The sequence below is a fragment of the Mesocricetus auratus genome, unplaced genomic scaffold (assembly GCF_017639785.1).
Source record: "Mesocricetus auratus isolate SY011 unplaced genomic scaffold, BCM_Maur_2.0 Super-Scaffold_100027, whole genome shotgun sequence".
Classification (NCBI taxonomy): domain Eukaryota; kingdom Metazoa; phylum Chordata; class Mammalia; order Rodentia; family Cricetidae; genus Mesocricetus; species Mesocricetus auratus.
In genome coordinates, this window is record NW_024429208.1 from 3,490,530 (window position 1) to 3,515,770 (window position 25,241).

The window sequence follows — 25,241 nt, forward strand, 5'->3', positions numbered from 1 at the left end:
ACGGGGATGAAGGCTTTCGTCCTGCTCAGTTAGGGTCCCTACCTGTGTTGTCCCCATGTGGGAGGGAGTCAAGACTCTGCAGCAGAGCAGCCTCCTCCCTTGTCCATGGCTCCGGTGACCCCTCCCCACCCCGCCTGCTGCCCCCAGGAGCACATCGCCAAGCAGTTTGGGATGATGCAGTCACAGATCGGCTACGACATCCTGGCTGAGGACACTATCACGGCCCTGCTGCACAACAACCGGAAGCTGCTTGAGAAGCACATCACCAAGACGGAGGTGGAGACCTTCGTCAGCCTCGTGCGCAAGAACAGGGAGCCCAGGTGCCCCTCCCGCCCCTCCCCCACTCCGCCCCACGCCCCCCTCCAGACTGTTTTTGTTTTAAAGATTTGTTTTAGGTATGTGAGCGCTCTATCTGCACGTACAACTTTTATGCCCGAAGAGGGCAGCAGATCCCACTACAGGTGGTTGTGAGCCACCATGTGGGTGCTGGGAATTGAACTCAGGACCTCTGCAAGAGCAGCCAGTGCTCTTAACTCCTGAGACATCTCTCCAGTCCTTGTTTTTGTTTTTTTCAAGACAGGGTCTCACTAGGTAGCCCTGGATGACCTGGAACTTAGTCTGTAGACCAGGCTGGCCTCAAACTCAGAGATCCTCCTGCCTCTGCCTCTGAGTGCTGGGATCAAAGGCGTGCGCCGCCACCGCCCGGCTCCCGGTGCTGGCTGTTAGCTGACGAAACACCTCACCTGCACTGTGTGCATTGCCTCCTCTCTAGTGCCTGGGGGAGAGGGGGACCCTCAAATCTGGCTCAGTGTAGCCATAACAGATCCAAGTTCCCATACAGATGGTGACCCCCAAGCTCTCAGTGCCTGCCCTGACCCCGGCTCCATCCCGTCACTCCGTCCCAGGGAGGTGCCTAGGCCATGTCCCAGGGAGGTGCCGTAGGCCGCTAGCTCTGGACAGCTGGGAAGGAGGGCGTCAGGTTTGCTGTCTAGAGGACAGCTCCTGAGTCTGTCACTGGCCCTGTCGACCCCACCCAGGTTCCTGGACTACCTCTCCGACCTGTGCGTGTCCAACCACATAGCGATCCCTGTCACCCAGGAGCTCATTTGCAAGTGTGTGCTGGACCCCAGGAACAGCGACATTCTCATCCAGACCGAGTGAGTGGCAGCCCGGGGCACACTGGGGTTCAGACTCGATGGCACCCTTCTTCCTAGAGCCTGCAGCACCTAGCCCTGGGTGTGTCGGGGTGGCCTGAGGGGCTGTGGGGGCAGAGAGGGGAATGAGCCACAGCCCTGGCCTGAGACTTCACACAATGTGGCATTGGGTACCTGGGGCTAGCCATGGTAAGAAACTATCTCAAAAAAAAAAAAAAAACCCAGTCAGGGGCACCGGGGCTCCGAGCGGCCAGAGGTCTCCCCTGCTCCCCTGACAGTGCTGTTGGCCGTAGGCTGCGGCCCGTGAAGGAGATGGCGCAGTCTCACGAGTACCTCAGCATCGAGTACTCAGAAGAGGAGGTGTGGCTCACGTGGACGGACAGGAACAACGAACACCACGAGAAGAGCGTGAGGCAGCTGGCCCAGGAGGCTCGGGCGGGCAACGCGCACGACGAGAATGTGCTCAGCTACTACAGGTGCCAGCCCGGGGCGGTGGACTCCAGCCCCGCCCCTCAGGTTCCAGTGTGTCGGGGCCCTGCCTGTGCCCTGCACACAGCTGCTCTCCACACAGCAGTGGGGCAGCCGGAGGCCCAGGCTCTACGTAGGCATGCCATTGCCCTGTCGCTGGACAGTCTGGGCTTTCACTGGCCTACTTATTTCGTTATTGAATTTTTGTATCATGTTTTTAGTGTGTGTGCGTGTGTCTGTGTGGCCATACATGTGTCACGGCTCTCAGGGCTGATTCCTTCTGTGTATATCTGTGTGGACATAGCATCATGCATCATGGCCCTGAGGGTTGATTCCTTCCACAGTGTGGTTCCTGAGGCTTGAACTCAGGTCTTCAGGCTTGGCAGCGTCTGACCAGCTCCTGACTATTTTTTATTTCATTTTTGCTGTGTGGAGGTTTTACCCGTTTGCGTGTCTGTGCACCGTGTGCTTGCCTGGTGTCTGTAGAGGCCATAAGAGGGCACTGAGGCCCCCGGACTGGAGTTACAGACGGTTGTGAGCCACCACAGAGGTGCTGGGAATTGAACTCAGGACCTCTGGAAGAGTAGTCTGTGCTCTTAACCGTTGAGCCATCTCTCCCGTTCCTTATTTTTTTTTTTTGAGACAAGGTCTCAGTAGACCGGACTACGCTCTAACTCATGGTAGTCCTCCTGCCTCTGCATGAGTCATCCCATCTGGCCTGTATTTTAGTTTGTTTTGTTTGGGTTTTTGTTTTTCAAGACAGGGTTTCCCTGGCTGTCCTGGAACTCGCTTTGTAGACCAGGCTGGCCTCAAACTCACAGAGATCCGCCTACCTCTGCCTCCTGAGTGCTGGGATTAAAGGCATGCGCTGCCACTGCCTGGCTCTTTTGTTTTTGAGACAGAGGCTCTTTAGCCAGGCTGGCCTTGATCTTGGTGATCTTGCCTCTCCGTCCTCGGGCTGGGATTATAGGTGCGAGCCTGGCCCAGACGTGTTACACGGTTGCACAGAAGGCTCCTGCTAACCAGAGCTGTGCTGGGGCCCTGTTGGGGATCCTGCGTCACCCACACTCACACCTGGGAAGTTGGTAGCATTGTCCCTCATACCCTTACTGCGTCACTCACACACCCCTGGGAGTGAGTGCCACTGTCCCTGCAACGCTGGGAACAAGCAGAGAGTCTGGCGGTTTCAGGGTTGAGCCCTGGTTCGCACACAGGGTGACCTGGTTCCAGGACCCTGAGAAAGTGACAGAGTGTGCAGGGGAGGAAGGGGCTTGGTGCCACCCAGAGCGGGTTCTTCCTCTCCCAGCCACCCCTTCCTGTCCTAGCTGACCAGGCGGGGAGAGATGTCCTCTCTGTCAGCTGTGGGTCCTCCGCGCAGTCCTCACCGGGGCTGAGCCTGCCGCCCCTGCCCTGGCCCCGACTGCTGTTCTCTGACGCACTGCCTCCTGCAGGTACCAGTTGAAGCTGTTCGCCCGCATGTGCCTGGACCGCCAGTATCTGGCCATCGACGAGATCTCCAAACAGCTGGGCGTGGACCTGCTTTTCCTGTGCATGGCGGACGAGATGCTGCCCTTTGACCTGCGCGCCTCCTTCTGCCACCTGATGCTGCGCGTGCACGTGGACCGCGATCCCCAGGAGCTGGTGACGCCGGTCAAGTTCGCCCGCCTCTGGACAGAGATCCCCACAGCCATCACCATCAAGGAGTGAGTCCGGAGGGTGGGTGGGGCTGGGGGCGGGGCGCGGGGGCGGGGCAGGGCAGGGCTGGGGGCGGGGCGGGGCGGGGCACGGGCCCTCATGCCTCCTGCTTCCGTCTCCAGCTATGATTCCAATCTCAACGCCACCCGGGACGACAAGAAAAACAAATTCGCCAGCACCATGGAGTTTGTGGAAGATTACCTTAACAATGTGGTCAGCGAGGCCGTGCCTTTCGCCAATGAGGAGAAGAACAAACTCACCTTTGAGGTGGGCTGTGGTGCGCCCCTCCCTGTGCGCCTTGATCCGCATCCAGGGATGGGTGGTAGGATCCATGACCCCGTTTTCCTGGTGACCTCAGCCCACCATGGGAGGGTCACGTAGATAGCAGAGGCTCCCCAGTGGGCAGATTCTCCGGGGTCCACTCAACCCGTCAGCCAGGGGCAGCCTTTCCCAGGCCCTCCTGTCCCTCCTGGGGAATTCCATCTCCCGCACACCCCTGCATCCCGGTTTTTCTCTGATCTGTTGGGACCCCAGCAGAGCCAACCTCTCCCCCCCCTCCACAATCACCAGCTTGAAAGCCACGCCCCTCCACAAGTACACCCGGTCTAACACCACAAACCACACCTCTGTATGTGTTGGCCCTGCCCCCCACAGGACCCCCCACCCCCCACAGTCACACCCCTGCACGCACTGGTCTCTTCCTTCACAAAGCCGCGCCTCTGCAAACATCAGCCCCACTCACCGCCCCCACCCCCACAGGTGGTCAGCCTGGCGCACAATCTCATCTACTTCGGCTTCTACAGCTTCAGCGAGCTGCTGCGGCTCACACGCACGCTGCTGGGCATCATTGACTGCGTCCAGGCACCCCCGGCCATGCTGCAGGCCTATGAGGAGCCTGGCGGTGAGGCCCCGCCCCCTCAGTTCCTTCGCGGCACCCCCCGGTGCTACCCGCTTCCCAGCCCTGCCACCAGTCCCCTCCATCCTGCTGGCCCAGGTGCTGCGGTGCTCTGGGGTCTTGCTTGGCCTTGAAGTTGAGCGGGATAAGCCCTGCCACAGTGTGACAGGGTCAGGCCAGCCAGCAGGAGCAGGGCGTGGAGAGGTTAGGGCTCTCAGTCTGCAGCTGTCCCCGTGTGCTGGGGCCTGGCCCCTGATTTCAGCATTGCTGGCACAGTGTGTCCCCTCAGCCCCTCATGCTCCGTAGTGGCTCTCAGCTTCGCACAGAGAATTCTTTTTTTTTTTTTTTAATTTGTTTATTACATATACAGTGTTCTGCCTACATACCAGAAGAGGGCACCAGATTGAATTGTAGATGGTTGTGAGCCACCATGTGGTTGCTGGGAATTGAACTCAGGACCTCTGGAAGAGCAGTCAGTGCTCCTAACCTCTGAGCCATCTCTCCAGCCCACAGAGAATTCTTTTACCTTGCTTGGTCCATTGTTTTCCCGGACTTGGCATAAAGCCTCCTCCCACCCCACCCCCCAAGCTTGCCTGGGTTAGCCCTGTCCCTTCTTAGCAGTTGTCCCGAGGAGGTTGGGAGCCCTGCTGTACATCCCCTTCTGTGACCCCCAGGCAAGAACGTGCGGAGATCCATCCAGGGTGTGGGTCACATGATGTCTACTATGGTGCTGAGCCGCAAGCAGTCTGTCTTTGGTGCCTCCGGCCTGCCTGCCGGAGCGGGCGTCCCCGAGCCGCTGGACAGAAGCAAGTTTGAGGATAATGAAGACATTGTGGTGATGGAGACCAAGTTGAAGATCCTGGAGATCCTGCAGGTGCTGGGCAGGTGGGTGGGAGGGGGCGGGGCGGGGCGGAGAGGGTTAATGGTGTCTCGATGAGGGCATGGGGGTGAGGTGGGTTTCTGCCCCATGAAGACAGAGCTTGGTCATGGGTTCCCAAGCCCTGTCTTTGTACCTGGTGTCCCTCCTGGAGAGGGCTGTGTGGCGGAAAGGACCCTTTGGCCTTCTGTGCACTTCCTGTCATTGTCTGGCCTGGGGTGTTGTGGGGGGGACTGAGCATCAGCTGGGGGGCTCACTGTCTTTATGCTGAGAGGCGGCGCCAGCCACAGTCGCTGGTCCAGGAGCTGGGCGAGCACTGCTGTTTCTAAGCCTTGGAGCATCTTGAGTGGCAGGGTGCCAGAGCCCATTCTGGGGTCCCCTCAGCCCTGCTGAGCAGCGGCGCTCCCGGAGACTGATCTTCCCCTGCCTGTCTGTCTAGTTCATCCTCAACGTGCGCCTGGACTACCGCATCTCCTACCTGCTGTCGGTCTTCAAGAAGGAATTCGTGGAGGTGTTTCCCATGCAGGACAGCGGGGCTGACGGCACGGCACCCGCCTTCGATTCCACCAGTGAGTCTTGGTTTCTGTCACCACCCATGTTTTCTGTCCCCGCTCCTCTGTCTGCAGCTCCCCAGCCCAGCCTTCCCACTCCCCAGACACATTTGCCACAGCAAGGAGCAGGGCAGGGACCCTTCCTAAGTGGGGAACCAGGGACTTGACTAAGGTCATACACAGTCCTGCCCCTGGCCACGGCCTGGGCTTCCATGTGCTCTCAGCCTGGGTGCTCTGCACCCTCACAGGGGCGGGGGAGGCGGGGAGGCTGAGGGGCTGCAGGAGCGTCTGGGGCTGGTTTGGATTCCCCCATACCCCAGGTTCTATTCCAATGTCTCTGTCACTCCTGCTTCCCACAGCTGCCAACATGAATCTGGACCGCATCGGGGAGCAGGCAGAGGCCATGTTTGGAGTGGGGTGAGGCTGGGGTTGAGGGGCTCAGCGGCAGGGTTGGGGGCAGGTCATCTGCATAAGGCTTGACGTTACCCCTCTTTGGACAACCTGGGTCCCCTGAGGCTGAGGACTGGCCATTCCCTCCACCATGTCCTCCAGGGGACCCTTGCCCAGCTACAAGCTGACCCTCCCTGGCTTGCCCATCCCTCGTGGCATAGGGTCATTCCAGGTCCTAGTCGCTGTGGTAATTCCCACCTTCATGCAGCGCAGCTGCGCCTCTGTTCAGCAGAGCCCAGGGCAGGTGGCTGGGCAGCTGTCCCGGCACACAGCAGGGCGAGATGGGGGGGGGCTGCTGGAGTGGACGTGTCACTCAGAGCCTCTGCCATCGGGTGCCAGCCTTCCTTGGTGTCTGACATAGTCAGTGACCGCTCCTCAGAACTCCACTGGGAATCATAGGGCAGGCGCTGCTTATCTGGCACTGACCCCCAGAACTAATGAAGCAGGTGTGACGCCGCACGCCCGTAACCCCAGCATTCAGGAGGTGGAGGCAGAGGGGTCAGAAGCCCAAGGGCACCTTTCAATATAGAGGGAGTTCGGGGCCAGCCTGGGCTACATGGGATCCTGCTCAAAAAAAATAAACCGCAGCAGAGTGGTTCAGAATAGATTGGTAAAGCAAAGCTCGTGAATTTACAAGGGAAACGGCCCTGGAACAGTTACCAAAAGGCCCAAGACAACAAGTCGGAAGTGGCCGCTACGCGTGTGACTCTTTATTAGCGCGTTAGGTAGCAGCTGCGCCGGTGGGGGTAATTAGCGGTGACTCCAGCTAGTGGCGCACATAAATGGTATTTCACAACGTACAGTAACAGCTCCGAGGTGACGGGAAAGTGTCTGTGATTCTTACTGGCGGCAACCCCCAGGCTCAGCTGCATTCTCTCCCTGAAGGAAGAGATGTCTCCTCATGCCCTCGGTGGGGGTGGGGGGTGGGGGAGGATCCCTCACGAAGGGTTCCTGCATCAGGGGCTTGGCGGAGGGCTATCCTCGAGCAGGAGATAGCGGATGCCCCGGTGGGGGCAGTGGTTCTCTGCACACGGGTGGGAAAGGGCAGATACTGGAGTGGCGCTGCTCCGCTGCAATTCCCTGCCCCCCCCCCCCCGTGCCGGCAGGAAGACCAGCAGCATGCTGGAGGTGGACGACGAGGGTGGCCGCATGTTTCTGCGGGTGCTGCTGCACCTGACCATGCATGACTACGCACCGCTTGTCTCCGGCGCCCTGCAACTGCTCTTCAAGCATTTCAGCCAGCGCCAGGAGGCCATGCACACCTTCAAGCAGGTGAGAGGGGGCCGCCTGCCGGCTCCTGGGCCGTGGACCCTGGCACACAGTGACCCAGCCCCTCACAGCTTGGCAGGGGTGCCGGGCCTCACGTAAGGGCTTTCAGCCTTGTTGAGATCCTTCAGGGGAGGATCCAGTCTCCGCCACCTGTGCCACCTCCTGGCCTAACTCACTATGTTGAGGACACCACTTGAGAGTGGGCAGCTGGGCACACCTTTGCTGATCATCCCCTCCCAAGTCTGGCTTGCAGACATCCCTCACCAAGCTGCCTGGTGTCTGTCGCTGTGGCGTCATGCCCCCTTGACAGCCTCTTGTGAGATGCCTGCCGATCAGGGCTGGCATTTAGCGAGTGCTCCTCATGTACTGGTTTGCACTGGTTCCCCAGAATTCCCCCAGCTCCCTCAGTATGTGACACCGCTCTCAGCCCCCGTGAGAAGAGGACATAGGCCCAGTGAGGGGGGAGGAGGGACCCCATGCAGGCCCGCGTCCTTAAAGTCCCAGGTCCCTCCTTCGCCCAGGGTTCAGTGACCTCCAGTGCTCTCCCCTGCCTGTTTGGCATCTGAGTGGACCAGTGTGTGGTGTGTGGTGTGTGACAGGAGTCTGAGTAACTGGGCAGGAGTGCAGGCTTCCTGGAGGAGGGGGCTGTAAAGATGGAGGCAGAAGTGACGCTTGTGTGCGGGGGGCGGGGGGGGTCTGGTCTAGGTGGGCGCTGTAGTTCCAGGCATGACAGCAATCCGGGGACATACGCCGCATGGTCACACCCTCCCTGTGCAGGTCCAGCTGCTGATCTCAGCCCAGGATGTTGAGAACTACAAGGTGATCAAGTCAGAGCTGGACCGGCTGCGGACGATGGTGGAGAAGTCCGAGCTGTGGGTGGACAAGAAGGGCAGTGTCAAGGGCGAGGAGGGGGAGGCGGGCGCCGCCAAGGACAAGAAGGAGGTGAGCAGGCTTCCGGGAGCCAAGCAGGGTGCCCCCAAGTGAGGGGGCCGGGCTGACTCCATCTTCTGCGTCCTTAGCGACCCACGGATGAGGAGGGGTTTCTCCAGCCACACGGGGAGAAGAGCAGTGAGAACTACCAGATTGTCAAGGGCGTGAGTGGCAGGGGCGTGGGTGGGTGGGGTATGGGTGGGGTATCCCCCAGCTGGCTTCGACTTGACTCAGATGGGGCTCCCGTTGCCCTGGCGTCTCTCAGTTCCCTCTGGGCCCTGCAGCCAGACATCCCCAGCTTTCTGGCCTGTTCTGAATAGCCCCACCGAGGCCCCAATAGTTACCTTAAAGCCTTGGGAATTTAATGAGACCCCACTTTAGAGCCGTGCCGCTGTGCGCTTACGGGTGGGATGGCATCTCAGCGCTCTGCTGGTTTGCCAGGGTGGCCTGGGTCAGCAGCACAGCCCGGAGTCCTTCCCCTCTCCTGTCCCCCGGGGGAATGGGCGTGGCTGCAGCTGAGCAGGCAGAGAGGGGGTTCTGAGGAGCAGGAGGCACACGGCTCCCACGTCCCGTCCCCCTGCAGATCCTGGAGAGGCTGAACAAGATGTGCGGGGTCGGGGAACAGATGAGGAAGAAGCAGCAGAGGCTACTGAAGAACATGGACGCCCACAAGGTCATGCTGGACCTGCTGCAGATCCCTTACGACAAGGTGACAGCCCTCAGCACTCCCCACACCCTGATTTGTCCTCACTTTGATCTGCTGTGATCCCCCCATCCCACGGTGCGGGGCATTGAACCCAGAACCTGACTCAAGTAAGGGCAAACATTCTTCCACTGAGCTACACAGCCCTTGAGTTTGACCCCCAGGCTTAACGATGACCCCAGCCTCCTTCCCCTCCTCTGGGCTATGCTGCCTGTCAGCTCCATCTGGGCCAATGGTTCTAAACCCGCGGGTGGGCTGGCCAGCGGGCAGGTGTGTGTGTGTGTGTGTGTGTAGTTTGAATGACTTTTTCACAGGGGTCACCTAATATCATTGTAAAACAGATATTTACATTATGGTTCATAACAGCAAACTTACAACCAGGTGGCAATGAAAATTTTATGGTTGGGGTCACCACGACTGTATTACAGGGTTGGAGCACTAGGGAAGAGTTCCGATTCCGGCCCTTTGACCCCGAGCTCCTTATCCCAATGTCATGGTGCCTTGTCCTTCCCCTCATGTAGCCTCTGTCGACCTTTGACCCTCAGCCCCTCACACGGGCTGATCTTTTCTTTTTGAATATTTGTGCATATGTGCACATGCTCAGAGTCCAGAAGAGTGTCAGATCCCCTGGAGATGGAATTCATAGGTGATTACGAGCCCTCTGGGTGCTGGGAGTGGAGGGTCCTCGCTCCAGGCCCCTGAGATGACCCTGCAGGCATCAGGCTGCACCCGACTTTCACTTAATGTGTGTGCTGTACCAGGGTGTGTGCAGGAGACAAGGCTCATCTCTTTCTACCTTTGCATGGGTTCTAGGGATCAAACCCAGCTCATCCGAGGCTAGAGCAGTGTCCTAGTTAGATTTCTACTGCTGTAAGAGAGACCATGATCCAGAGCATCTTGGAGAGGGAGGGCGTCATATAAGTAATCTCAGCACACAGGGAGCGTATAGGTTCGCTCTCCCATCGTAAAGTGGGCAGGGAAGGGGCGGGAACTGAAGCCGAGGCCGTGAAAGGACTGCCTGCTGTCTCCCCTGGCTCTCCCAGCTTGGCTCACTAAGCTGTTTTCACAGCCCAGGACCACCTGCTCGGGGATGGCACGCCCCATAGCCGGCTGGGCCCTCCCTTAACAATCACTAACCAAGAAAATGCCCCAAAGACTTGTTCACAGAGCAGTCTGACGGAGGCCATTTCCCAATTGAACTTCCTGGAAGCCCTCCCCGCCCCCCATTCCCTGCACGTTTTAACCCCAGCCTAGCGGCTTATTGGATCCTGACCGTTTCAGCCACCCCGGGCCTGTCCCACCCTAGGGACCGTTTCAGCCACCCCGGGCCTGTCCCCCTGGTGGCCCAGCAGCCTCTTTCTGCAGGGTGACAACAAGATGCTGGAGATCCTGCGCTACACACACCAGTTCCTGCAGAAGTTCTGCGCCGGGAACCCTGGCAACCAGGCCCTGCTGCACAAACACCTTCAGCTCTTTCTCACACCTGGGGTGAGGTCCCCATGGGCCCCGCCCTTCTCTGGTGGCCCCGCCCTTCTCTGGTGGCCCCGCCCTTCTCTGGTGGCCCCTGCCCTTCTCTGATGGGCCCCGCCCTTCTCTGGTGGGCCTTCCTCCCTCATGGACCCCGTGCCCACCACAGCTCCTGGAGGCCGAGACCATGCAGCACATTTTCCTCAACAACTACCAGCTGTGCTCCGAGATCAGCGAGCCCGTGCTGCAGCATTTCGTGCACCTGCTGGCCACGCACGGGCGCCACGTGCAGTACCTGGACTTCCTGCACACCGTCATCAAGGCCGAGGGCAAGTACGTGAAGAAGTGCCAGGACATGATCATGACCGAGGTGAGGGCAGCCTGGGCTACAGGGAGCCGGGTGGCGTGTCCCGGGGGGCCAGGGAGGAGAGCCTGGGCTTCTGGGCCTGGTGCACTGTGGGAACATGGAGAACGGGCTGAGCTTGATCCCAGGCTGGGAGGTTTGTTCCCAGAAGCATCTCACGGTGGGCTGGGGGCGGACAGGGACCGACAGGGATGTCACGGGAGATGCCCCGGCTTTAAGTGTCCACTTTGGAGAGAGAGGTGGAACATGCCTCAGTCTGGGGAACACTCTGGAGGCTGAGAAGGTTCCGACACTTTCTGGATCCAGGGCCAAGGTCTCAGATGGAAGAAGGCTGGACACATCAGCCATGGAACCCCAAAACGTAGGCAGGAAGCCAGGCAAGGTGGCGCTCACCTGTGACCCCGGCACTTAGGCTGATGTGGATCAAGGATTCAGTCAGGCTGGAGAGACGGCTCCACAGTTAAGAGCGCCGCCTGTACTCTTTCAGAGGGCCTGGGTTCAACTCCCAGCACTGGCTCATGCCCATCTGTAACTCTAGGTTCAAGGGACCCGCCGCCCTCTTCTGGCCTCTGTGGGTACTGCACACATGGTGAACAGACATACATGCAGGCAAAACACCCATGTACATAAAATAAATAAAAACCAGCAGTTAAAAAACACGTTCAAAGTTATCCTCAGCTACATAGTGATCTCGAAGCTAGCCCGGGTTACATGAAACTGTTTCAGACACCCAAAACAAACCCCAAACTTTCAGCACGGGTGTCAGGCCATAGTTGGGGTCGCGGTCTCAGCTCGTCCTGACGAGGGGTGGTTCCTGGGGCTGCTGGCCGGGGGTTCTGATTGGCACCTGCCTTCCATCACAGCTGACCAATGCGGGTGACGACGTGGTGGTGTTCTACAATGACAAGGCCTCTCTGGCCCATCTCCTGGACATGATGAAGGCAGCCCGGGATGGCGTGGAGGACCACAGCCCCCTCATGTACCACATCTCCCTGGTGGACCTGCTGGCTGCCTGTGCTGAAGGCAAGAATGTCTACACAGAGATCAAGTGCACCTCCCTGCTGCCTCTGGAGGACGTGGTGTCTGTGGTGACCCATGAGGACTGCATCACGGAGGTGTGCACCCTGGGGCTGTGCGGAGGGACACATGAAGGGCAGAGCCTGGGCAGGTATGCTGACATACCTCGCCCGCTGCCCAGGTGAAAATGGCGTACGTGAACTTCGTGAATCACTGCTACGTGGACACCGAGGTGGAAATGAAGGAGATCTACACCAGCAACCACATCTGGACGCTCTTTGAGAACTTCACCCTGGACATGGCTCTGGTCTGCAACAAACGGGAGAAGCGCCTGGCGGACCCCACCCTGGAGAAGTACGTGCTCACCGTGGTGCTGGACACCATCAGCGCCTTCTTCAGCTCCCCGTTTTCAGAGAACAGCACGTCGCTGCAGGTGAGCAGCCCCCACGGCCAAGCATGGCCTCTCAGGCTGGCTCTCCCGGGGAGCACAGCCTTGCTCGCATGAGCACGTGAAGATGCGGCTCCATACAGTGCATTAGTTGTCTGCTGTGTAACAAGCGGCCCCAGTGTGTGCTGGGAACGACGTGGAAATGATACAAAGTAACCGACGAGGAGCAATTTAAGGAATTATGGGGGAGGCTGTCTGTCTGAGGGGTACAGTCCAGCCTGGCAGCAGGAGCATGGGTCACACTTCACCAGTCAGGAAGCAGAGAACAGTGAATGCTGGCTGTCAGTTACTTTCTCCTTATCAGGCGGAGCCAACCCATGGGTGGGGGCAGCTATGTTTAGGATTGGTCTTCCACCTTCTGGAAACCCCATGGACACACTCTCCACTGACTCCACGCAGTCCCACAGGGCTGGCAAGATTGACACAGGAATCCCTCAGTCAGTCCAGCTGGTGTGTAGGACCCGGGGTGGTGAGGTGCTCGGGACAGCAGCAGAGCCTGAGATCTGGGAGGACTGCTCACAGAGCCCTTGCACTGTCCGTGGTGCTGGGCGGGCGGGCGGGCGGGCAGCCCTGTGACTCACTGACATCCTGTGCAGGGGCTGACCCAAGTCACGGAGAGCCCAGCAGAGATGCTTTCCAGCCTTAACCAGAGTCCCAGGTCTCCCTGAGGAAGGCTCAGAGGACCGCATAGACTATAGACACCGAGGATGGAGGAGAACCCAGTGGGAGTGGCGCCATAGGTTCTCTGAGAAGAGTAAATAGAAGGTTAGGCACACCAGCGTGGTGCTGCACGCCTTGTCTCGGCAGAGGCAGAGGCAGAGGCAGGTAGATCTCCGTGAGCTCAAAGTCAGTTCTACACAGTAAGTCCCAGAACAGTAAAAGCTACACAGTGATAGTGAGGCCCCATCTCAATAAATAAATAAATAAAGGAAAAAAGGTTAGGTGCAGAAAGGGTGAAGTAGCTTTGATGTACATTTAAGACAAAGAGAATGAGAATTTTTGTCTGGCTGGGTGTGGTGGCGCAAGCCTTTTTTTTCACAGCACTGAGGAGGCAGAGGCAGGTGGGTCTCTGAGTTCAAGGCCAGCCTGTCTCAAAAAAAATTGTATATGTTCCTCTCCCCCCAGCCTCAGACTAGCTACAGGATGGGATAAAGCAGAATTTAAAATAGACCTTTAGAATGTATTACTGTGTGTGTGTGTGCGTGTGAATGTGTGAGTGTGCATGTGTGTGTGTGTGTGTGTGTGTGTGTGTGTGAGCGAACATATGGAGGTCAGGACACATGCTGTGGAGTCAGGCCCCTTCTACCCTTCCCTATGTTCTAGAAAGCAAATTGAGGTTACCAGGCTGGCATGACACAAACCTTTACCTGTGAAGCTAACTTGATGGCTCAAAGTGTATCTTTTCTTTTATGATTTTTGTTTTTTTGGTTTTTACGAGACAGGGTTTCTCTGTATTGTTTTGGAGGCTGTCGGTCCAGCCCAGCCTTGAACTCACAGAGATCCCCCTGCCTCTGCCTCCCGAGTGCTGGGATTAAAGGCGTGCGCCACCACCGCCTGGTTCTTTCATGTTTTTTTTTTTTTGTTTGTTTGGTTGGTTTTAAATTGAACTTTTTGGTTTTGGGGGCTGGGTCAACTCCCAGAGATCCGCCTGCCTCTGTCTGCTGAGAGCAGGGACTAAAGGCGTGTGCCACCACGTTCAGTCTTTTCTTTTTTTAAGTGTGTCTGTAGTGTGCGTGTGTGTGAGTGCCTGAGGGGCAGGAAGAGGGCACTGGGTCTCTTGGAGCTGGGGTTCAGGCACTTGTGAGGGGTCAGATGTGGGTGCTGGTAGCCGAGCCAGACTCCGCTTCTGAACCATGCACACACAGCGCTTTCCTCACAGTCATTTCAAAGGAAGGAAAAGGTGACCAGCATGGCTGTGAGCCCAGGCCTGGGCTGAGGGGAGTTCTCACATGGCGGCCGTACGTTCAGGGACGGCTCAGTGCTAAAGGACCTGGTGGTTTTCTGTCTGGACCAAAGGCATACTTACCACGGTAGTGAGGCTCGTGGGCCGTGCCCCGGCTGGGGTAGCTGAGCTGCCTCTGGGTTCTGTCTCCCGCAGACACACCAGACGATTGTGGTGCAGCTGCTGCAGTCCACCACGCGGCTGCTCGAGTGTCCTTGGTTGCAGCAGCAGCACAAGGGCTCTGTGGAGGCGTGTGTCCGCACCCTCGCCATGGTGGGTGAGTATCCCTGGACCTTTCCCGGTGTCCCCTGCTGGGGACACCGGCCACATACCGGCCACCGTCTCCCTGGGCGTGAGTGTCACCCAGGGTGGTTACCTCCTGCTAGAGTTGCTCTTACTTCCGTTTGCTGATTGTGTCTTGGGAAAGGGACCCAGGCAGGAGGTGGCACGGGGTGCCCTGTGGCTGGTGGCTGGGCAGAATGTCCAATAGGGGCTCAGATGACACTCATCCCTGCCCCGCTCTGGTCTGCCCCCTCTTCCCTGCCCCTGTATGGCGGCCTGAGCCTGGCCCAGCCATCCACTCCACCCTGGCCTCTGGCGCTGCCTCCCTTGCAGCTAAGAGCCGGGCCATCTTGCTGCCCATGGATCTGGATGCCCACATGAGTGCTCTGCTCAGCAGCGGGGGCAGCTGTGCAGCCGCAGCCCAGCGTACTGCTGCCAACTATAAGACGGCCACGAGGACCTTCCCCCGTGTCATCCCCACCGCCAACCAGTGGGACTACAAGAACATCATTGAGAAGTTGCAGGTGGGCGTGGCTGCCTGTTCTGGGGAGGAGGGGGTTGCTGCCCCTCAGGCGGTGTATAGTTAGGGGGATGGGATATGGACACACCCTGGCCACCGTGAGCCCGGTGGTGACCTTGCCCTCCCTCCCAGGACATCATCACGGCCCTGGAAGAGCGGCTGAAGCCTCTGGTGCAGGCTGAGCTCTCTGTGCTGGTGGACATGCTGCACTGGCCTGAGCTGCTCTTTCTGGAGGGCAGTGAGGCCTACCAGCGCTGCGAGAGTGGGGGCTTCCTGTCCAAGTGAGCTGGGGGAGGGGTGTGGGGACCTGGGGCTGGGCCGGGCACCCAGTGTCCCCGAAGCAGGGGGCCAGGGCTGCGCTGAGGCAGCTGGCGCCCTAAGCCTCTCTCCGCCTCCACTCCAGGCTCATCCGTCACACGAAGGGCCTCATGGAGTCCGAGGAGAAGCTGTGTGTGAAGGTGTTGCGGACGCTGCAGCAGATGCTCCTGAAGAAGAACAAGTACGGGGACCGGGTGAGTGTGCGCACCACGGGCTGGAGCGGGGCTGGGGTGCAGGGCGGCGCTCACCAAAGGCCTCGGCCTTCCAGGGCAACCAGCTGCGGAAGATGCTGCTGCAGAATTACCTCCAGAACCGCAAGTCCAGCTCCCGGGGCGAGCTCCCTGACCCCACAGGTTCCGGTCAGTGCCACGGACCAGCCCCGCCCTGCCCCGCCCTGCCCGGCCGGCTCCTGCTTCCAGCCCGTCTCTCATGCAAGCTTCTCCCCCAGGCCTGGACCAGGACTGGTCAGCCATCGCAGCCACCCAGTGCCGGCTGGACAAGGAGGGGGCCACCAAGTTGGTCTGCGACCTCATCACCAGCACCAAGAATGAGAAGATCTTCCAGGAGAGCATCGGCCTGGCCATCCGCCTGCTGGACGGAGGCAACACGGAGATCCAGGTGTGGCTGGGAGCAGAGCGCCCACCCTCGCCCCTGGTGGCGTTGCGGCTGCAGGCCTGGGTGCCGGGTGCAAAGGGCGGTGCATTCCAACTTCCGAATCTGTGCAGCCGTTCCCTCATCCGGGCCTGCCTCTTCCTTGCCGCCTCTCCTCCATCCTCAGCTCTGGAGTCCAACTCCTCTAACCCCATTCATTCATTCACTCATTAATCCTATTCACTCACTCATTCATTCCTACGCCCACATTTGCATATTCAGCATCGAACATCAGACTGTCACTGACAATGAGCAAGCAGTCAGCTCTGAGAGAGAGAAATCCGTGTCCTCTTGACACCTGTGTTTTGGAAAGGACACAGGCAGAACAGGACTTGGGCATCCAAGGGATCCCTCTGGCTGCACTGTGGAGTAGCTCCTGGAGCCAGTGGCTAACGGGGCCTTGGCAGACAGCAGCCTAGAATGTTCCGCACCCTACCCCTGCACTGTGGTCATGGCAGGCTGGCCTTCCCCATTAACTGCTGGGTACCAAGCCCATGCCCAGTCCCCATCTCCGGGTACCTGTGTCTCCCAGGCTCCTCTGCAGTGGGTGGTGCACTCAGAACGGTAAGCAGCCGAGGATGACCTGACCCCCCCTGCTGCCACCTCCTAGGGTTAGGATGGCGTCCACTCACCACACCCGAGGTCAGGTTAGGGTTTCTGAGGCCTCACCACAGCCACCCAGCGCTGGGCACAGAGCTGAGCTGCTCCCCCCTCCCCCCCCAGAAATCTTTCTACAACCTGATGACTAGCGACAAGAAGTCCGAGCGCTTCTTCAGGGTGCTGCACGACCGCATGAAGCGAGCCCAGCAGGAGACCAAGTCCACAGTTGCCGTCAACATGAGCGACCTGGGCAGCCAACCTCGTGAGGACCGCGAGCCAGCAGACCCTACCACTAAAGGTTGCGCCTCAGGCAGACACGGCGTGTGGGGGTCTCACTGGTAGGGAGGGGCTTCCGGGAGCCCTGGCCTTAGTCAAGTCTTGCCCCACAGGCCGTGTGGCCTCCTTCTCCATGCCCAGCTCCTCCCGCTATTCACTGGGCCCCAGCTTGCACCGCGGGCACGAGATGGGCGAGCGTGTGCAGAGCAATGAGATGGGCGCCTCCGTGCTCGTCATGCGGCCCATCCTGCGTTTTCTGCAGCTGCTGTGTGAGAACCACAATCGTGACCTACAGGTGAGGGCCTTGTCCATGCCTGCCTGTCCCTGTCCCCACTTCCAATCAGCCACCGCAACCAATGTCCTTGCGGTGGGAATGACCGCTGTGCCACGCCCACCCCGCCTGTGCTTCACAGAACTTCCTGCGCTGTCAGAACAACAAGACCAACTACAACCTCGTGTGTGAGACCCTGCAGTTCCTGGACATCATGTGTGGCAGCACCACGGGGGGGCTGGGGCTGCTGGGGCTCTACATCAACGAGGACAACGTGAGCCTGGTCACCCAGACCTTAGAGACCCTCACAGAGTACTGCCAGGGCCCATGTCACGAGAACCAGGTGAGCAGCCTCATGGTGGAGGTGGTGCTCGGGGTGGGGTGGGGGTGGGGGTGACGTGGGGGTGGGGGCGAGGGAGACCCCGACTCGCGTGCGTCTGGCCCTTACATCGCCCACTGCCTCCTGCCAGACCTGCATTGTTACTCACGAATCCAATGGCATCGACATCATCACGGCGTTGATTCTCAATGACATCAGCCCGCTTTGCAAGTACCGCATGGACCTGGTGCTGCAGCTCAAGGTGGGGCCCCGCCATGAGTGTCGCGCTGTGCGTGTGAAGTGTGTGCTGTGTGTGAGTGACCAGGGCGCTTAGCAGGTGTGGCATTGTGCTGTGTGTGGGGGCCTCTTCTGTAGCATTGGCTACACAGGAATACGTGTGTGAACAGACATCACACTCATCTTGGGTTCCCCTGGGGACTGCCTCCAACATGTTTGCTCGGGGTGGGTAAGGGTGGCCTGTAGTCTCAGCATGCCAGTGTCTGGGAGCAAAGTCGGGAGGAGGTTAAGGGCCGTAACGGGGCTCTGTTGTGCATCCCCGCAGGACAATGCCTCTAAGCTGCTCCTGGCTCTGATGGAGAGTAGGCATGACAGTGAGAATGCGGAGCGCATCCTTATCAGCCTGCGGCCTCAGGAGCTGGTAAGGACGGGGCGGCAGGAGAGGACCGAGCGGCTGGGTGGTGTAGGGCAAGGGGCCACCGCCCCGGGGGATCAGCGTCACAGCAAGTACTGCTGTCCCCAGGTGGACGTGATCAAGAAGGCCTACCTGCAGGAGGAGGAGAGGGAGAACTCCGAGGTGAGCCCACGTGAGGTGGGCCACAACATCTACATCCTGGCGCTTCAGGTACAAGCCGTGCCCTGCCCCTGGCCCTGCCCCTGCCCCTGGCCCTCTGAAGCGTTGCTGGAGCTGTGTGGTGCTGTCATCTGCAGCTCTCCAGGCACAACAAGCAGCTGCAGCACCTGCTGAAGCCCGTGAAGCGCATCCAGGAGGAGGAGGCAGAGGGCATCTCTTCCATGGTACAGCAGGGGTGAGGGGTTGGGGCATCTCTTCCATGGTACGGCAGGGGTGAGGGGTTGGGGCATCTCTTCCATGGTACGGCAGGGGTGAGGTTGGGGCATCTCTTCCATGGTACGGCAGGGGTGAGGTTGGGGCATCTTTCTTGGTACGGCAGGGGTGAGGTTTGGGGTGGAGCTGGAAGGACTGGTGTCTGTGGGCACAGAGCTGTGACCCAAGGGCAGGAGTGACAGACAGTTCTGTGAGAATGAGATGAACAAGGAGCAGGTAGAGCAGCTGCTGTCATCGGAAGCCAGTCTAGAACCAAGTGAGCTTGGATCTGAGAGCCAGGCTAGCGTCTGTGGCTGGGGCTTGCAGCTGGTCTAGGGTATGGTACTGTAGCCATGACACGGAATCAAAAGCAAGACCTCACATCTGGGGCTGGTCTGGAGTGGGCGCCAACTCCCCTAGCGTGGTTGAGTGGGTGTGGTCGGGGCTGGCCGAGGCTCGCCCCTGGGAGCAGCACTCAGGGCTGCAGGGCTTACCCAGTGCTCCCGCCTCCGCCCCCAGCTCAGCCTCAACAACAAGCAGCTGTCCCAGATGCTCAAGCCCTCCGCGCCCGCCCAGGAGGAGGAGGAGGACCCTCTGGCCTACTACGAGAGCCACACCTCACAGATCGAGGTAAAGCGGGGACCCTGGCCGTGAGCTGGGGGCGCTGAGGGCCTCTGCCCAGTGTGACCAGGCGTCGTCTGACCAATCAGATTGTGCGGCAAGACCGAAGCATGGAGCAGATCGTGTTCCCCGTGCCCGGCATCTGCCAGTTCCTGACAGAGGAGACCAAGCACCGGCTCTTCACCACCACGGAGCAGGATGAGCAGGGCAGCAAAGTGAGCGACTTCTTCCACCAATCCTCCTTCCTGCACAACGAGATGGAGTGGCAGCGCCGGCTTCGCAGTGAGGACCAGTGGACGCCCCGCCCTCCCGGGCTGCCCGGGGCAGGGCCTGTGCCTGGACTCTGACTGGCAGCACTGTCTCCTCAGGCATGCCGCTCATCTACTGGTTCTCCCGCCGCATGACGCTGTGGGGCAGCATCTCCTTCAACCTGGCTGTGTTCATCAACATCATCATTGCCTTCTTCTACCCCTACGTCGAGGGTGCGTCCACAGGTGAGGCTGCCCAGCCCTCCCTTGCAGAGTGGGCCCTCTGCTTGGCATGGGGGGGCGTGACTCGAGAGGCAGACAGGCTGGCCTCCTGGGAGATGGCCTGTGGGTAGGCATGTATGTGCACCCACATGCAGATGTACGCCAGACTCGAGATGTCTGCAGCGGCTGGCAGGGGTACCAGGTCCTTGGGGGAAGGCTCCTGGGCTCGGGAGGTTCTGGGGGCGCCCCGGGGTTCACGCAGGGCTTAAGCGCCCACCCAGCTCATGCCCGCCCACTGCCCCAGGCGTGCTGGGCTCCCCACTCTTCTCGCTGCTCTTCTGGACCCTCATCTGCTTCTCCATCGCGGCCCTGTTCACCAAGCGCTACAGTGTCCGCCCCCTCATCGTGGCCCTCATCCTTCGGTCCATCTACTACTTGGACATTGGGCCCACACTCAACATCCTGGGCGCCCTCAATGTGAGTGCTGTGAGGACCTCTGGCCACGCTGCGTACCCGCTGATCCCTGCCGTTCTCGGTGCCCGCTCTAGCAGGCCAGAGATGGTCCTGTTCTGTGCTTCTCTCACAACTGGGGCAGCCAGGGGTCAGCAGCCTTGGGCATCACATGCAGGGCGCTGGCCCTGCGTTCCCCACAGGCCAATGCACAGGCAGATGTCACACTTAGGTTTTACTAAGAAAGACGGCTTTTCCTAACCCAGCGCTGTTAAGACTGGGGTCTTCTGACCAGCCTTCTTTGATACTGCACCTCATGATGAGAGAGATTAGTACAGCTCATTCCATGAACTGGCCTCGCAGCTGGTTGAGGGTTAAGACAGATGATGGGGTGCTGACCACCACATCCTGCCCTTTCTATCCAGCTGACCAACAAGATCGTGTTTGTGGTGAGCTTCGTGGGCAACCGAGGCACCTTTATCCGTGGCTACAAGGCCATGGTCATGGACATGGAGTTCTTGTATCATGTGGGCTACATCCTGACCAGCGTCCTGGGCCTCTTTGCTCACGAGCTATTTTACAGCATCCTGGTGAGTCTGCAGTTGGGTTGGGACCAGGGGCTTCCAACCCTAGTGTGTTGCAAGCCTCCATCTGTCCCATACAGAGGCGGGATCAATTCTGGACCCAGCCAGACTAGGTTTCTTATCCGCCCTGTGCCTCACGACAACTCTGCCTCCTAGAATCTGAGTGAAATGAGCGTCTGTGTCAGAAGAATGCTTCCCTGGGAGCACAGCATAAGAGCTGCCGTCCTTCCGGGGCGGCTGGAATCATCTGCTCACCTGTGACACCTCGCACACCTTCCCCTGGTCTCAGAACCACAGATTCTTCTAGAAACCTCCCTGTTTGCGCCACTCCAGCCTGAGCACTGATCCCGCTGGCAGGGCCCAACTCACTGAGGTGTTGTCTCTGCAGCTCTTTGACCTCATCTACCGTGAGGAGACGCTGTTTAATGTCATCAAGAGTGTGACTCGCAATGGCCGTTCCATCCTGCTAACTGCCCTCCTGGCCCTCATACTAGTCTACCTCTTCTCCATCGTGGGGTTCCTCTTCCTCAAGGATGACTTCATCCTGGAGGTGGACCGGCTGCCTGGGAACCACTCTCGAGGTCTTGGGGACTTCCTTTCTGGGGTGGGTGTGTGGGGTGACAATGACAGAGCCCGCCCAGGCTCCCCGCCTTCTTCCTACACTGTCTGCATGTTCTAGTTCATGGCAGTCTCGGGGGTAGGCAGAGCCTTGGAAACCCTTGTAAACCTGTCATTCATGCAGAACCAGCTGTCTGCAGGGGCTGCCTGGGGTCAGGCTCGGAGTGGCAGAGACTCTCCCTAGCCATAGTGTGACCCAGCAGGTCATGTCTCAGGACAGACTAGAGAGACGCTAAGGTCAGACAGACGTCTGCATCTCCTTGTGACTTTGTTCCCGTCACCTCCAGCCAGCACCCTGGGCATGCCACACGGAACGGCCACGTTTGTGGGCACGTGCAGTGGGGACAAGATAGACTGCGTCTCGGAGGTCTCGGTGCCTCAGATCCTAGACGGTAAGGCAGGGATGCCCGTAGGGTGGGACGGGACTGAACGGCAGCCCAGGTCTGAGGGTAATGACCACCCACAGAGGAGGAGGAGCCGGATAGCACCGAGCGGGCCTGCGATACTCTACTCATGTGCATTGTCACCGTCATGAACCATGGACTGCGCAACGGCGGTGGCGTGGGTGATATCCTCCGCAAGCCCTCCAAAGATGTGAGCATCGCGGCCCTGTCCCAGTCAGTTTCCGTGACACTGTCCAGAGCTAGCTTCCCACCCCAGCCCACGGGGCTCACTGTAGATGCTACAGGGCACACCACAGCAGCCAGTCTTGGCTCTGAGGCCTGGGAAGGTGTGAGCCAGACATCAGTCTCTGGCTTCCTCAGCCCAGAGGGAGGGCAGGCAGGGTGGGGCAGGACACTGACTCAGCTGTGAGGAGCCTCAGGACTTGGACACAGGGCTGCTGGCTGCCCAAGCCATCAACTCCCAGTTGCTTGGGAGAAGTCAACCCTGGCTAGACAAAGGTTCTGGAATGTGTGTGGCCCGGCATCCTGAAAGCCTGACCCACAAGCTCACAGCTGCCCTTCCCTTTAACCAAGTTAAAGGCCGAACAAGCCTGGCTTTGTAGCAGGACAAACTTGTAAGGGCTTCCTCCCAGTTGGTACATGATGTCACTGCCATCCTTAGGCTCCACGTCTCTCTTGGGGCTTAGAGTGACCCCAGCCACCCCTCCCCCGCTGGCTCTGTCCTCACGGTGCCCCTCACTGTGCAGGAGTCCCTCTTCCCCGCCCGGGTGGTCTACGACCTCCTCTTCTTCTTCATCGTCATCATCATTGTGCTGAACCTCATCTTTGGGGTGATCATCGACACCTTCGCTGACCTGCGCAGCGAGAAGCAGAAGAAAGAGGAGATCCTCAAGACCACATGTTTCATCTGTGGTGAGGCCACTTACTGTGCACTGCTGGGGGCTTCTCAGCCACGCACCCCAGGCCCACCCTTGCTGAGCCCCCGTACAAGGCGATGGCTGCTTGAGCGTCCCAGGACGGAGGGAGCTGACCCGGCCTGTGCCGGGATTGGCAGGACCTGGGAAACCACTGCTTCGACCCCTTGGGCCTCCAGGAGAGGAACCTGAGGCCACTGTGGTCTTAGGCTTCTGGTTTCAGTCACTGCTCTTTCTAAACCCAGCGACCCAGGACAGAACGTCGCCCCTGGGCTCAGGCAGCTGCTCTGCAGGACGGGTGGTGTGTCCATGGCTGAGCGGTCACCATGGCGGCCCTCAGTGGGCTGTGGATGGCTTCACTTCCTCCCTCTGCCCCCAGGTCTGGAGAGGGACAAGTTTGACAACAAGACGGTGTCCTTCGAGGAACACATCAAGCTGGAGCACAACATGTGGAACTACCTGTACTTCATCGTGCTGGTGCGCGTCAAGAACAAGACCGACTACACGGGCCCCGAGAGCTACGTGGCGCAGATGATCAAGGTGAGTGTGTACGCCGCCCACGCCTGGCCCCGCTGCCCCACAGCCGGCTACCTCTGCTGCCCTTAGCCTGAGGGTTGACAGCTGCAGACTCTTGTTGGGCCAGCCAGGGAGTGGCGGCAGCGGGGGCCAGCCCTAGGCTGTGCAGAACTTTGCTCGCCACCCAGGGATTCACTCGATGGGTGTGAGGGGAGCCTGTCAGCCCTGGAGGAGCATGGTGGCCCGAGCAAGGCCTCAGGGTGCAGCAGTGGTGGGGCGTGTGGAGACCCCATTGAGGGACGCTGATCTCCCAAGGGCCGCTTAGAAGCCACAGCAGGGGAGGGTGTCTTCCTGAAGTCAGCACTGTAGCAATCTGAAAGCCTAGAAAAGCTTAAAAATGCCAGGCTTAGGGGAATTAAGTATAATCCTGCCAATTTCCATAGTCGTGGCAGCAGTGAAGTTTTGTCTCGAGGGGTTTATCTGCTGGTCTGAGAATTCACAGCTTGTGACGGAAAACCAGAAAACTGCTTGGCTGGTGCCCCTCCCCCCTGCTGCTTCTATCCCAGGAACTACGGCTTTCCTTCTCTTGCCCATGTGCTAGCCTTCCTTGGCGGAGCCGGGCTCCCGTCTGCTGTCTCTGTAACTCTCGTTACCCTGGGTACAGGGCATGCTTGTCTGTGGAAACAGGGAGGAGGAAGCAAGTCTGGGGCTTAGCCTTCCTGCACCTTCCCGTGGCAGGTTGTGAGCAGGGATGCCGGCAAACGACTTACGAGCGGGCGGGGTCACCTCACCACAGGCAGCGCTGCAGGGGCTTACCTCTGGCTTCCTCCTGCCTGCCTGGGATGGCCCAGGCCAGTCCCTGCTGGCCATCTTATCAGGAGGGCGTGTTTCCCTGAGCAGTGCCTCAGCGGTTCTCACCCCAGCACTTTGTTCCAGAACAAAAACCTGGATTGGTTCCCACGGATGCGTGCCATGTCCCTGGTGAGCAGCGAGGGCGAGGGCGAGCAGAACGAGATCCGGATCCTGCAGGAGAAACTGGGTTCCACCATGAAGCTGGTGTCCCACCTCACCGCCCAGCTCAATGAGCTCAAGGAGCAGGTGTGTCCCCACCCTCAGGGTCCTCAGCGTCTCCAGCAGGGCTTCCCAGGGTTCAGTGTGGCAGGGACTCGTCTTCCTCTGCCTGCAGCGAGCTACACCATAAGGCTCCACCGCCCCTCCTGGAGCCTCCATGTTGCACCCGATCAAGGGTCTGACATGCTCAGGACATCCTGGGGTTGGGGGCGGCCAGGCCCTGGGGGAAGATGCAGCCTCCGCGGTGCTATGGAGACGGGAGCCAGGCCACCTGACGAGATTCATTTAACTCAGATGACAGAGCAGCGGAAACGGAGGCAGCGCCTGGGCTTTGTGGACGTGCAGAACGGCATGAGCCGCTGACGAGAGCCGTGGGAGCCCACAGGAGAGCCGCGGCCCCTTCGGGTCAGGTGCCCGTCAGCCTCTGGAGCCAGGGGCCTACCCCACCTCCTGCTCTGCTGACACTCCCCTCCTCAAGCCAGGCAGGGGTAAGGCAGAGCGGACAGTCCTGCTCAGAGCCCTTGAAGACTCAGTTTACCTTAGTGCCTTAGAGGACACTAGATCCTCCAGACTGCTGTGCCCCGAAGCGGTAACTGACATTCCTCAGAGGGCCTCGCAGGGTTAGAAGCAGGCTGCCTCTCATCTCCAAGCACTACACTGCGCCTGTTCCCTGCCTTCCTCCTGCCACAGGAAGGGGGTAGCCTGCTGTCATTAGCTACGTAGGGCTTTGATACTTAACTTATTCCCAGGGCCATCCCTCCCTGTTGTGCCTGCTGGAGACGGTGTGCTGAACTCTTGGCTCTGTCCAAGCAGCCTGACGATTCAGGATGGATGGCTTTGTAGGCAGGAGCCACAAGCCTGCGGGACAGGGACTGAGCTGTGTGAACGCAGTGTTTGTCATGTTTTACAAGTCCTATGTCCTGAGAAGTAATGTGTTAACTGCCTTAAATAAATTAATAGACCCCAGGTCCACCAATGGGGCTCCGCCTCTGCTTCCCATACAGCTGGCAGCCACAGAGGCCAATGTGCCCTGGTGGCCTGGCCTCCCCTCACACTGAGGATG

At 59.3% G+C, this 25,241-nt stretch overlaps 1 protein-coding gene and 2 long non-coding RNA genes across 4 annotated transcripts in view; 1 reads left to right on the forward strand and 2 right to left on the reverse strand.

The window, feature by feature from the left end:
* Nucleotides 1–25,154, forward strand: part of Itpr3 (inositol 1,4,5-trisphosphate receptor type 3) — a 63,904-nt gene extending 38,750 nt beyond the window's left edge. The window contains exons 16-57 of one of the 2 annotated variants that reach the window (XM_040732024.1): nt 148–320; nt 1,038–1,157; nt 1,448–1,630; nt 3,074–3,325; nt 3,440–3,584; nt 4,077–4,218; nt 4,887–5,086; nt 5,529–5,658; nt 6,000–6,057; nt 7,197–7,362; nt 8,137–8,301; nt 8,379–8,453; nt 8,873–8,998; nt 10,358–10,480; nt 10,629–10,829; nt 11,687–11,938; nt 12,022–12,273; nt 14,387–14,507; nt 14,846–15,036; nt 15,165–15,313; nt 15,436–15,544; nt 15,619–15,709; nt 15,799–15,968; nt 16,725–16,899; nt 16,973–17,172; nt 17,291–17,491; nt 17,619–17,729; nt 18,030–18,125; nt 18,228–18,329; nt 18,416–18,502; nt 19,050–19,160; nt 19,241–19,433; nt 19,520–19,645; nt 19,926–20,098; nt 20,497–20,661; nt 21,044–21,236; nt 21,561–21,665; nt 21,740–21,867; nt 22,424–22,589; nt 22,971–23,131; nt 24,044–24,205; nt 24,473–25,154. In XM_040732024.1, the coding sequence (XP_040587958.1) occupies nt 148–320; nt 1,038–1,157; nt 1,448–1,630; nt 3,074–3,325; nt 3,440–3,584; nt 4,077–4,218; nt 4,887–5,086; nt 5,529–5,658; nt 6,000–6,057; nt 7,197–7,362; nt 8,137–8,301; nt 8,379–8,453; nt 8,873–8,998; nt 10,358–10,480; nt 10,629–10,829; nt 11,687–11,938; nt 12,022–12,273; nt 14,387–14,507; nt 14,846–15,036; nt 15,165–15,313; nt 15,436–15,544; nt 15,619–15,709; nt 15,799–15,968; nt 16,725–16,899; nt 16,973–17,172; nt 17,291–17,491; nt 17,619–17,729; nt 18,030–18,125; nt 18,228–18,329; nt 18,416–18,502; nt 19,050–19,160; nt 19,241–19,433; nt 19,520–19,645; nt 19,926–20,098; nt 20,497–20,661; nt 21,044–21,236; nt 21,561–21,665; nt 21,740–21,867; nt 22,424–22,589; nt 22,971–23,131; nt 24,044–24,205; nt 24,473–24,541 (6,318 nt within the window). In that variant the 3' untranslated portion in view covers nt 24,542–25,154. The remainder of the gene's footprint in view (nt 1–147; nt 321–1,037; nt 1,158–1,447; nt 1,631–3,073; nt 3,326–3,439; nt 3,585–4,076; nt 4,219–4,886; nt 5,087–5,528; nt 5,659–5,999; nt 6,058–7,196; nt 7,363–8,136; nt 8,302–8,378; nt 8,454–8,872; nt 8,999–10,357; nt 10,481–10,628; nt 10,830–11,686; nt 11,939–12,021; nt 12,274–14,386; nt 14,508–14,845; nt 15,037–15,164; nt 15,314–15,435; nt 15,545–15,618; nt 15,710–15,798; nt 15,969–16,724; nt 16,900–16,972; nt 17,173–17,290; nt 17,492–17,618; nt 17,730–18,029; nt 18,126–18,227; nt 18,330–18,415; nt 18,503–19,049; nt 19,161–19,240; nt 19,434–19,519; nt 19,646–19,925; nt 20,099–20,496; nt 20,662–21,043; nt 21,237–21,560; nt 21,666–21,739; nt 21,868–22,423; nt 22,590–22,970; nt 23,132–24,043; nt 24,206–24,472) is intronic. The other variant, XM_040732025.1, reaches the window with a different exon arrangement.
* Nucleotides 6,779–11,377, reverse strand: LOC121134221. Its single transcript, XR_005871267.1, has 2 exons — nt 11,217–11,377; nt 6,779–10,913 (listed from the first exon to the last, which is right to left on the reverse strand). It is a non-coding gene; the product is annotated as an uncharacterized LOC121134221 (long non-coding RNA).
* Nucleotides 11,441–14,429, reverse strand: LOC121134220. Its single transcript, XR_005871266.1, has 2 exons — nt 14,315–14,429; nt 11,441–13,033 (listed from the first exon to the last, which is right to left on the reverse strand). It is a non-coding gene; the product is annotated as an uncharacterized LOC121134220 (long non-coding RNA).
* Nucleotides 25,155–25,241: the final 87 nt, after the last annotated feature.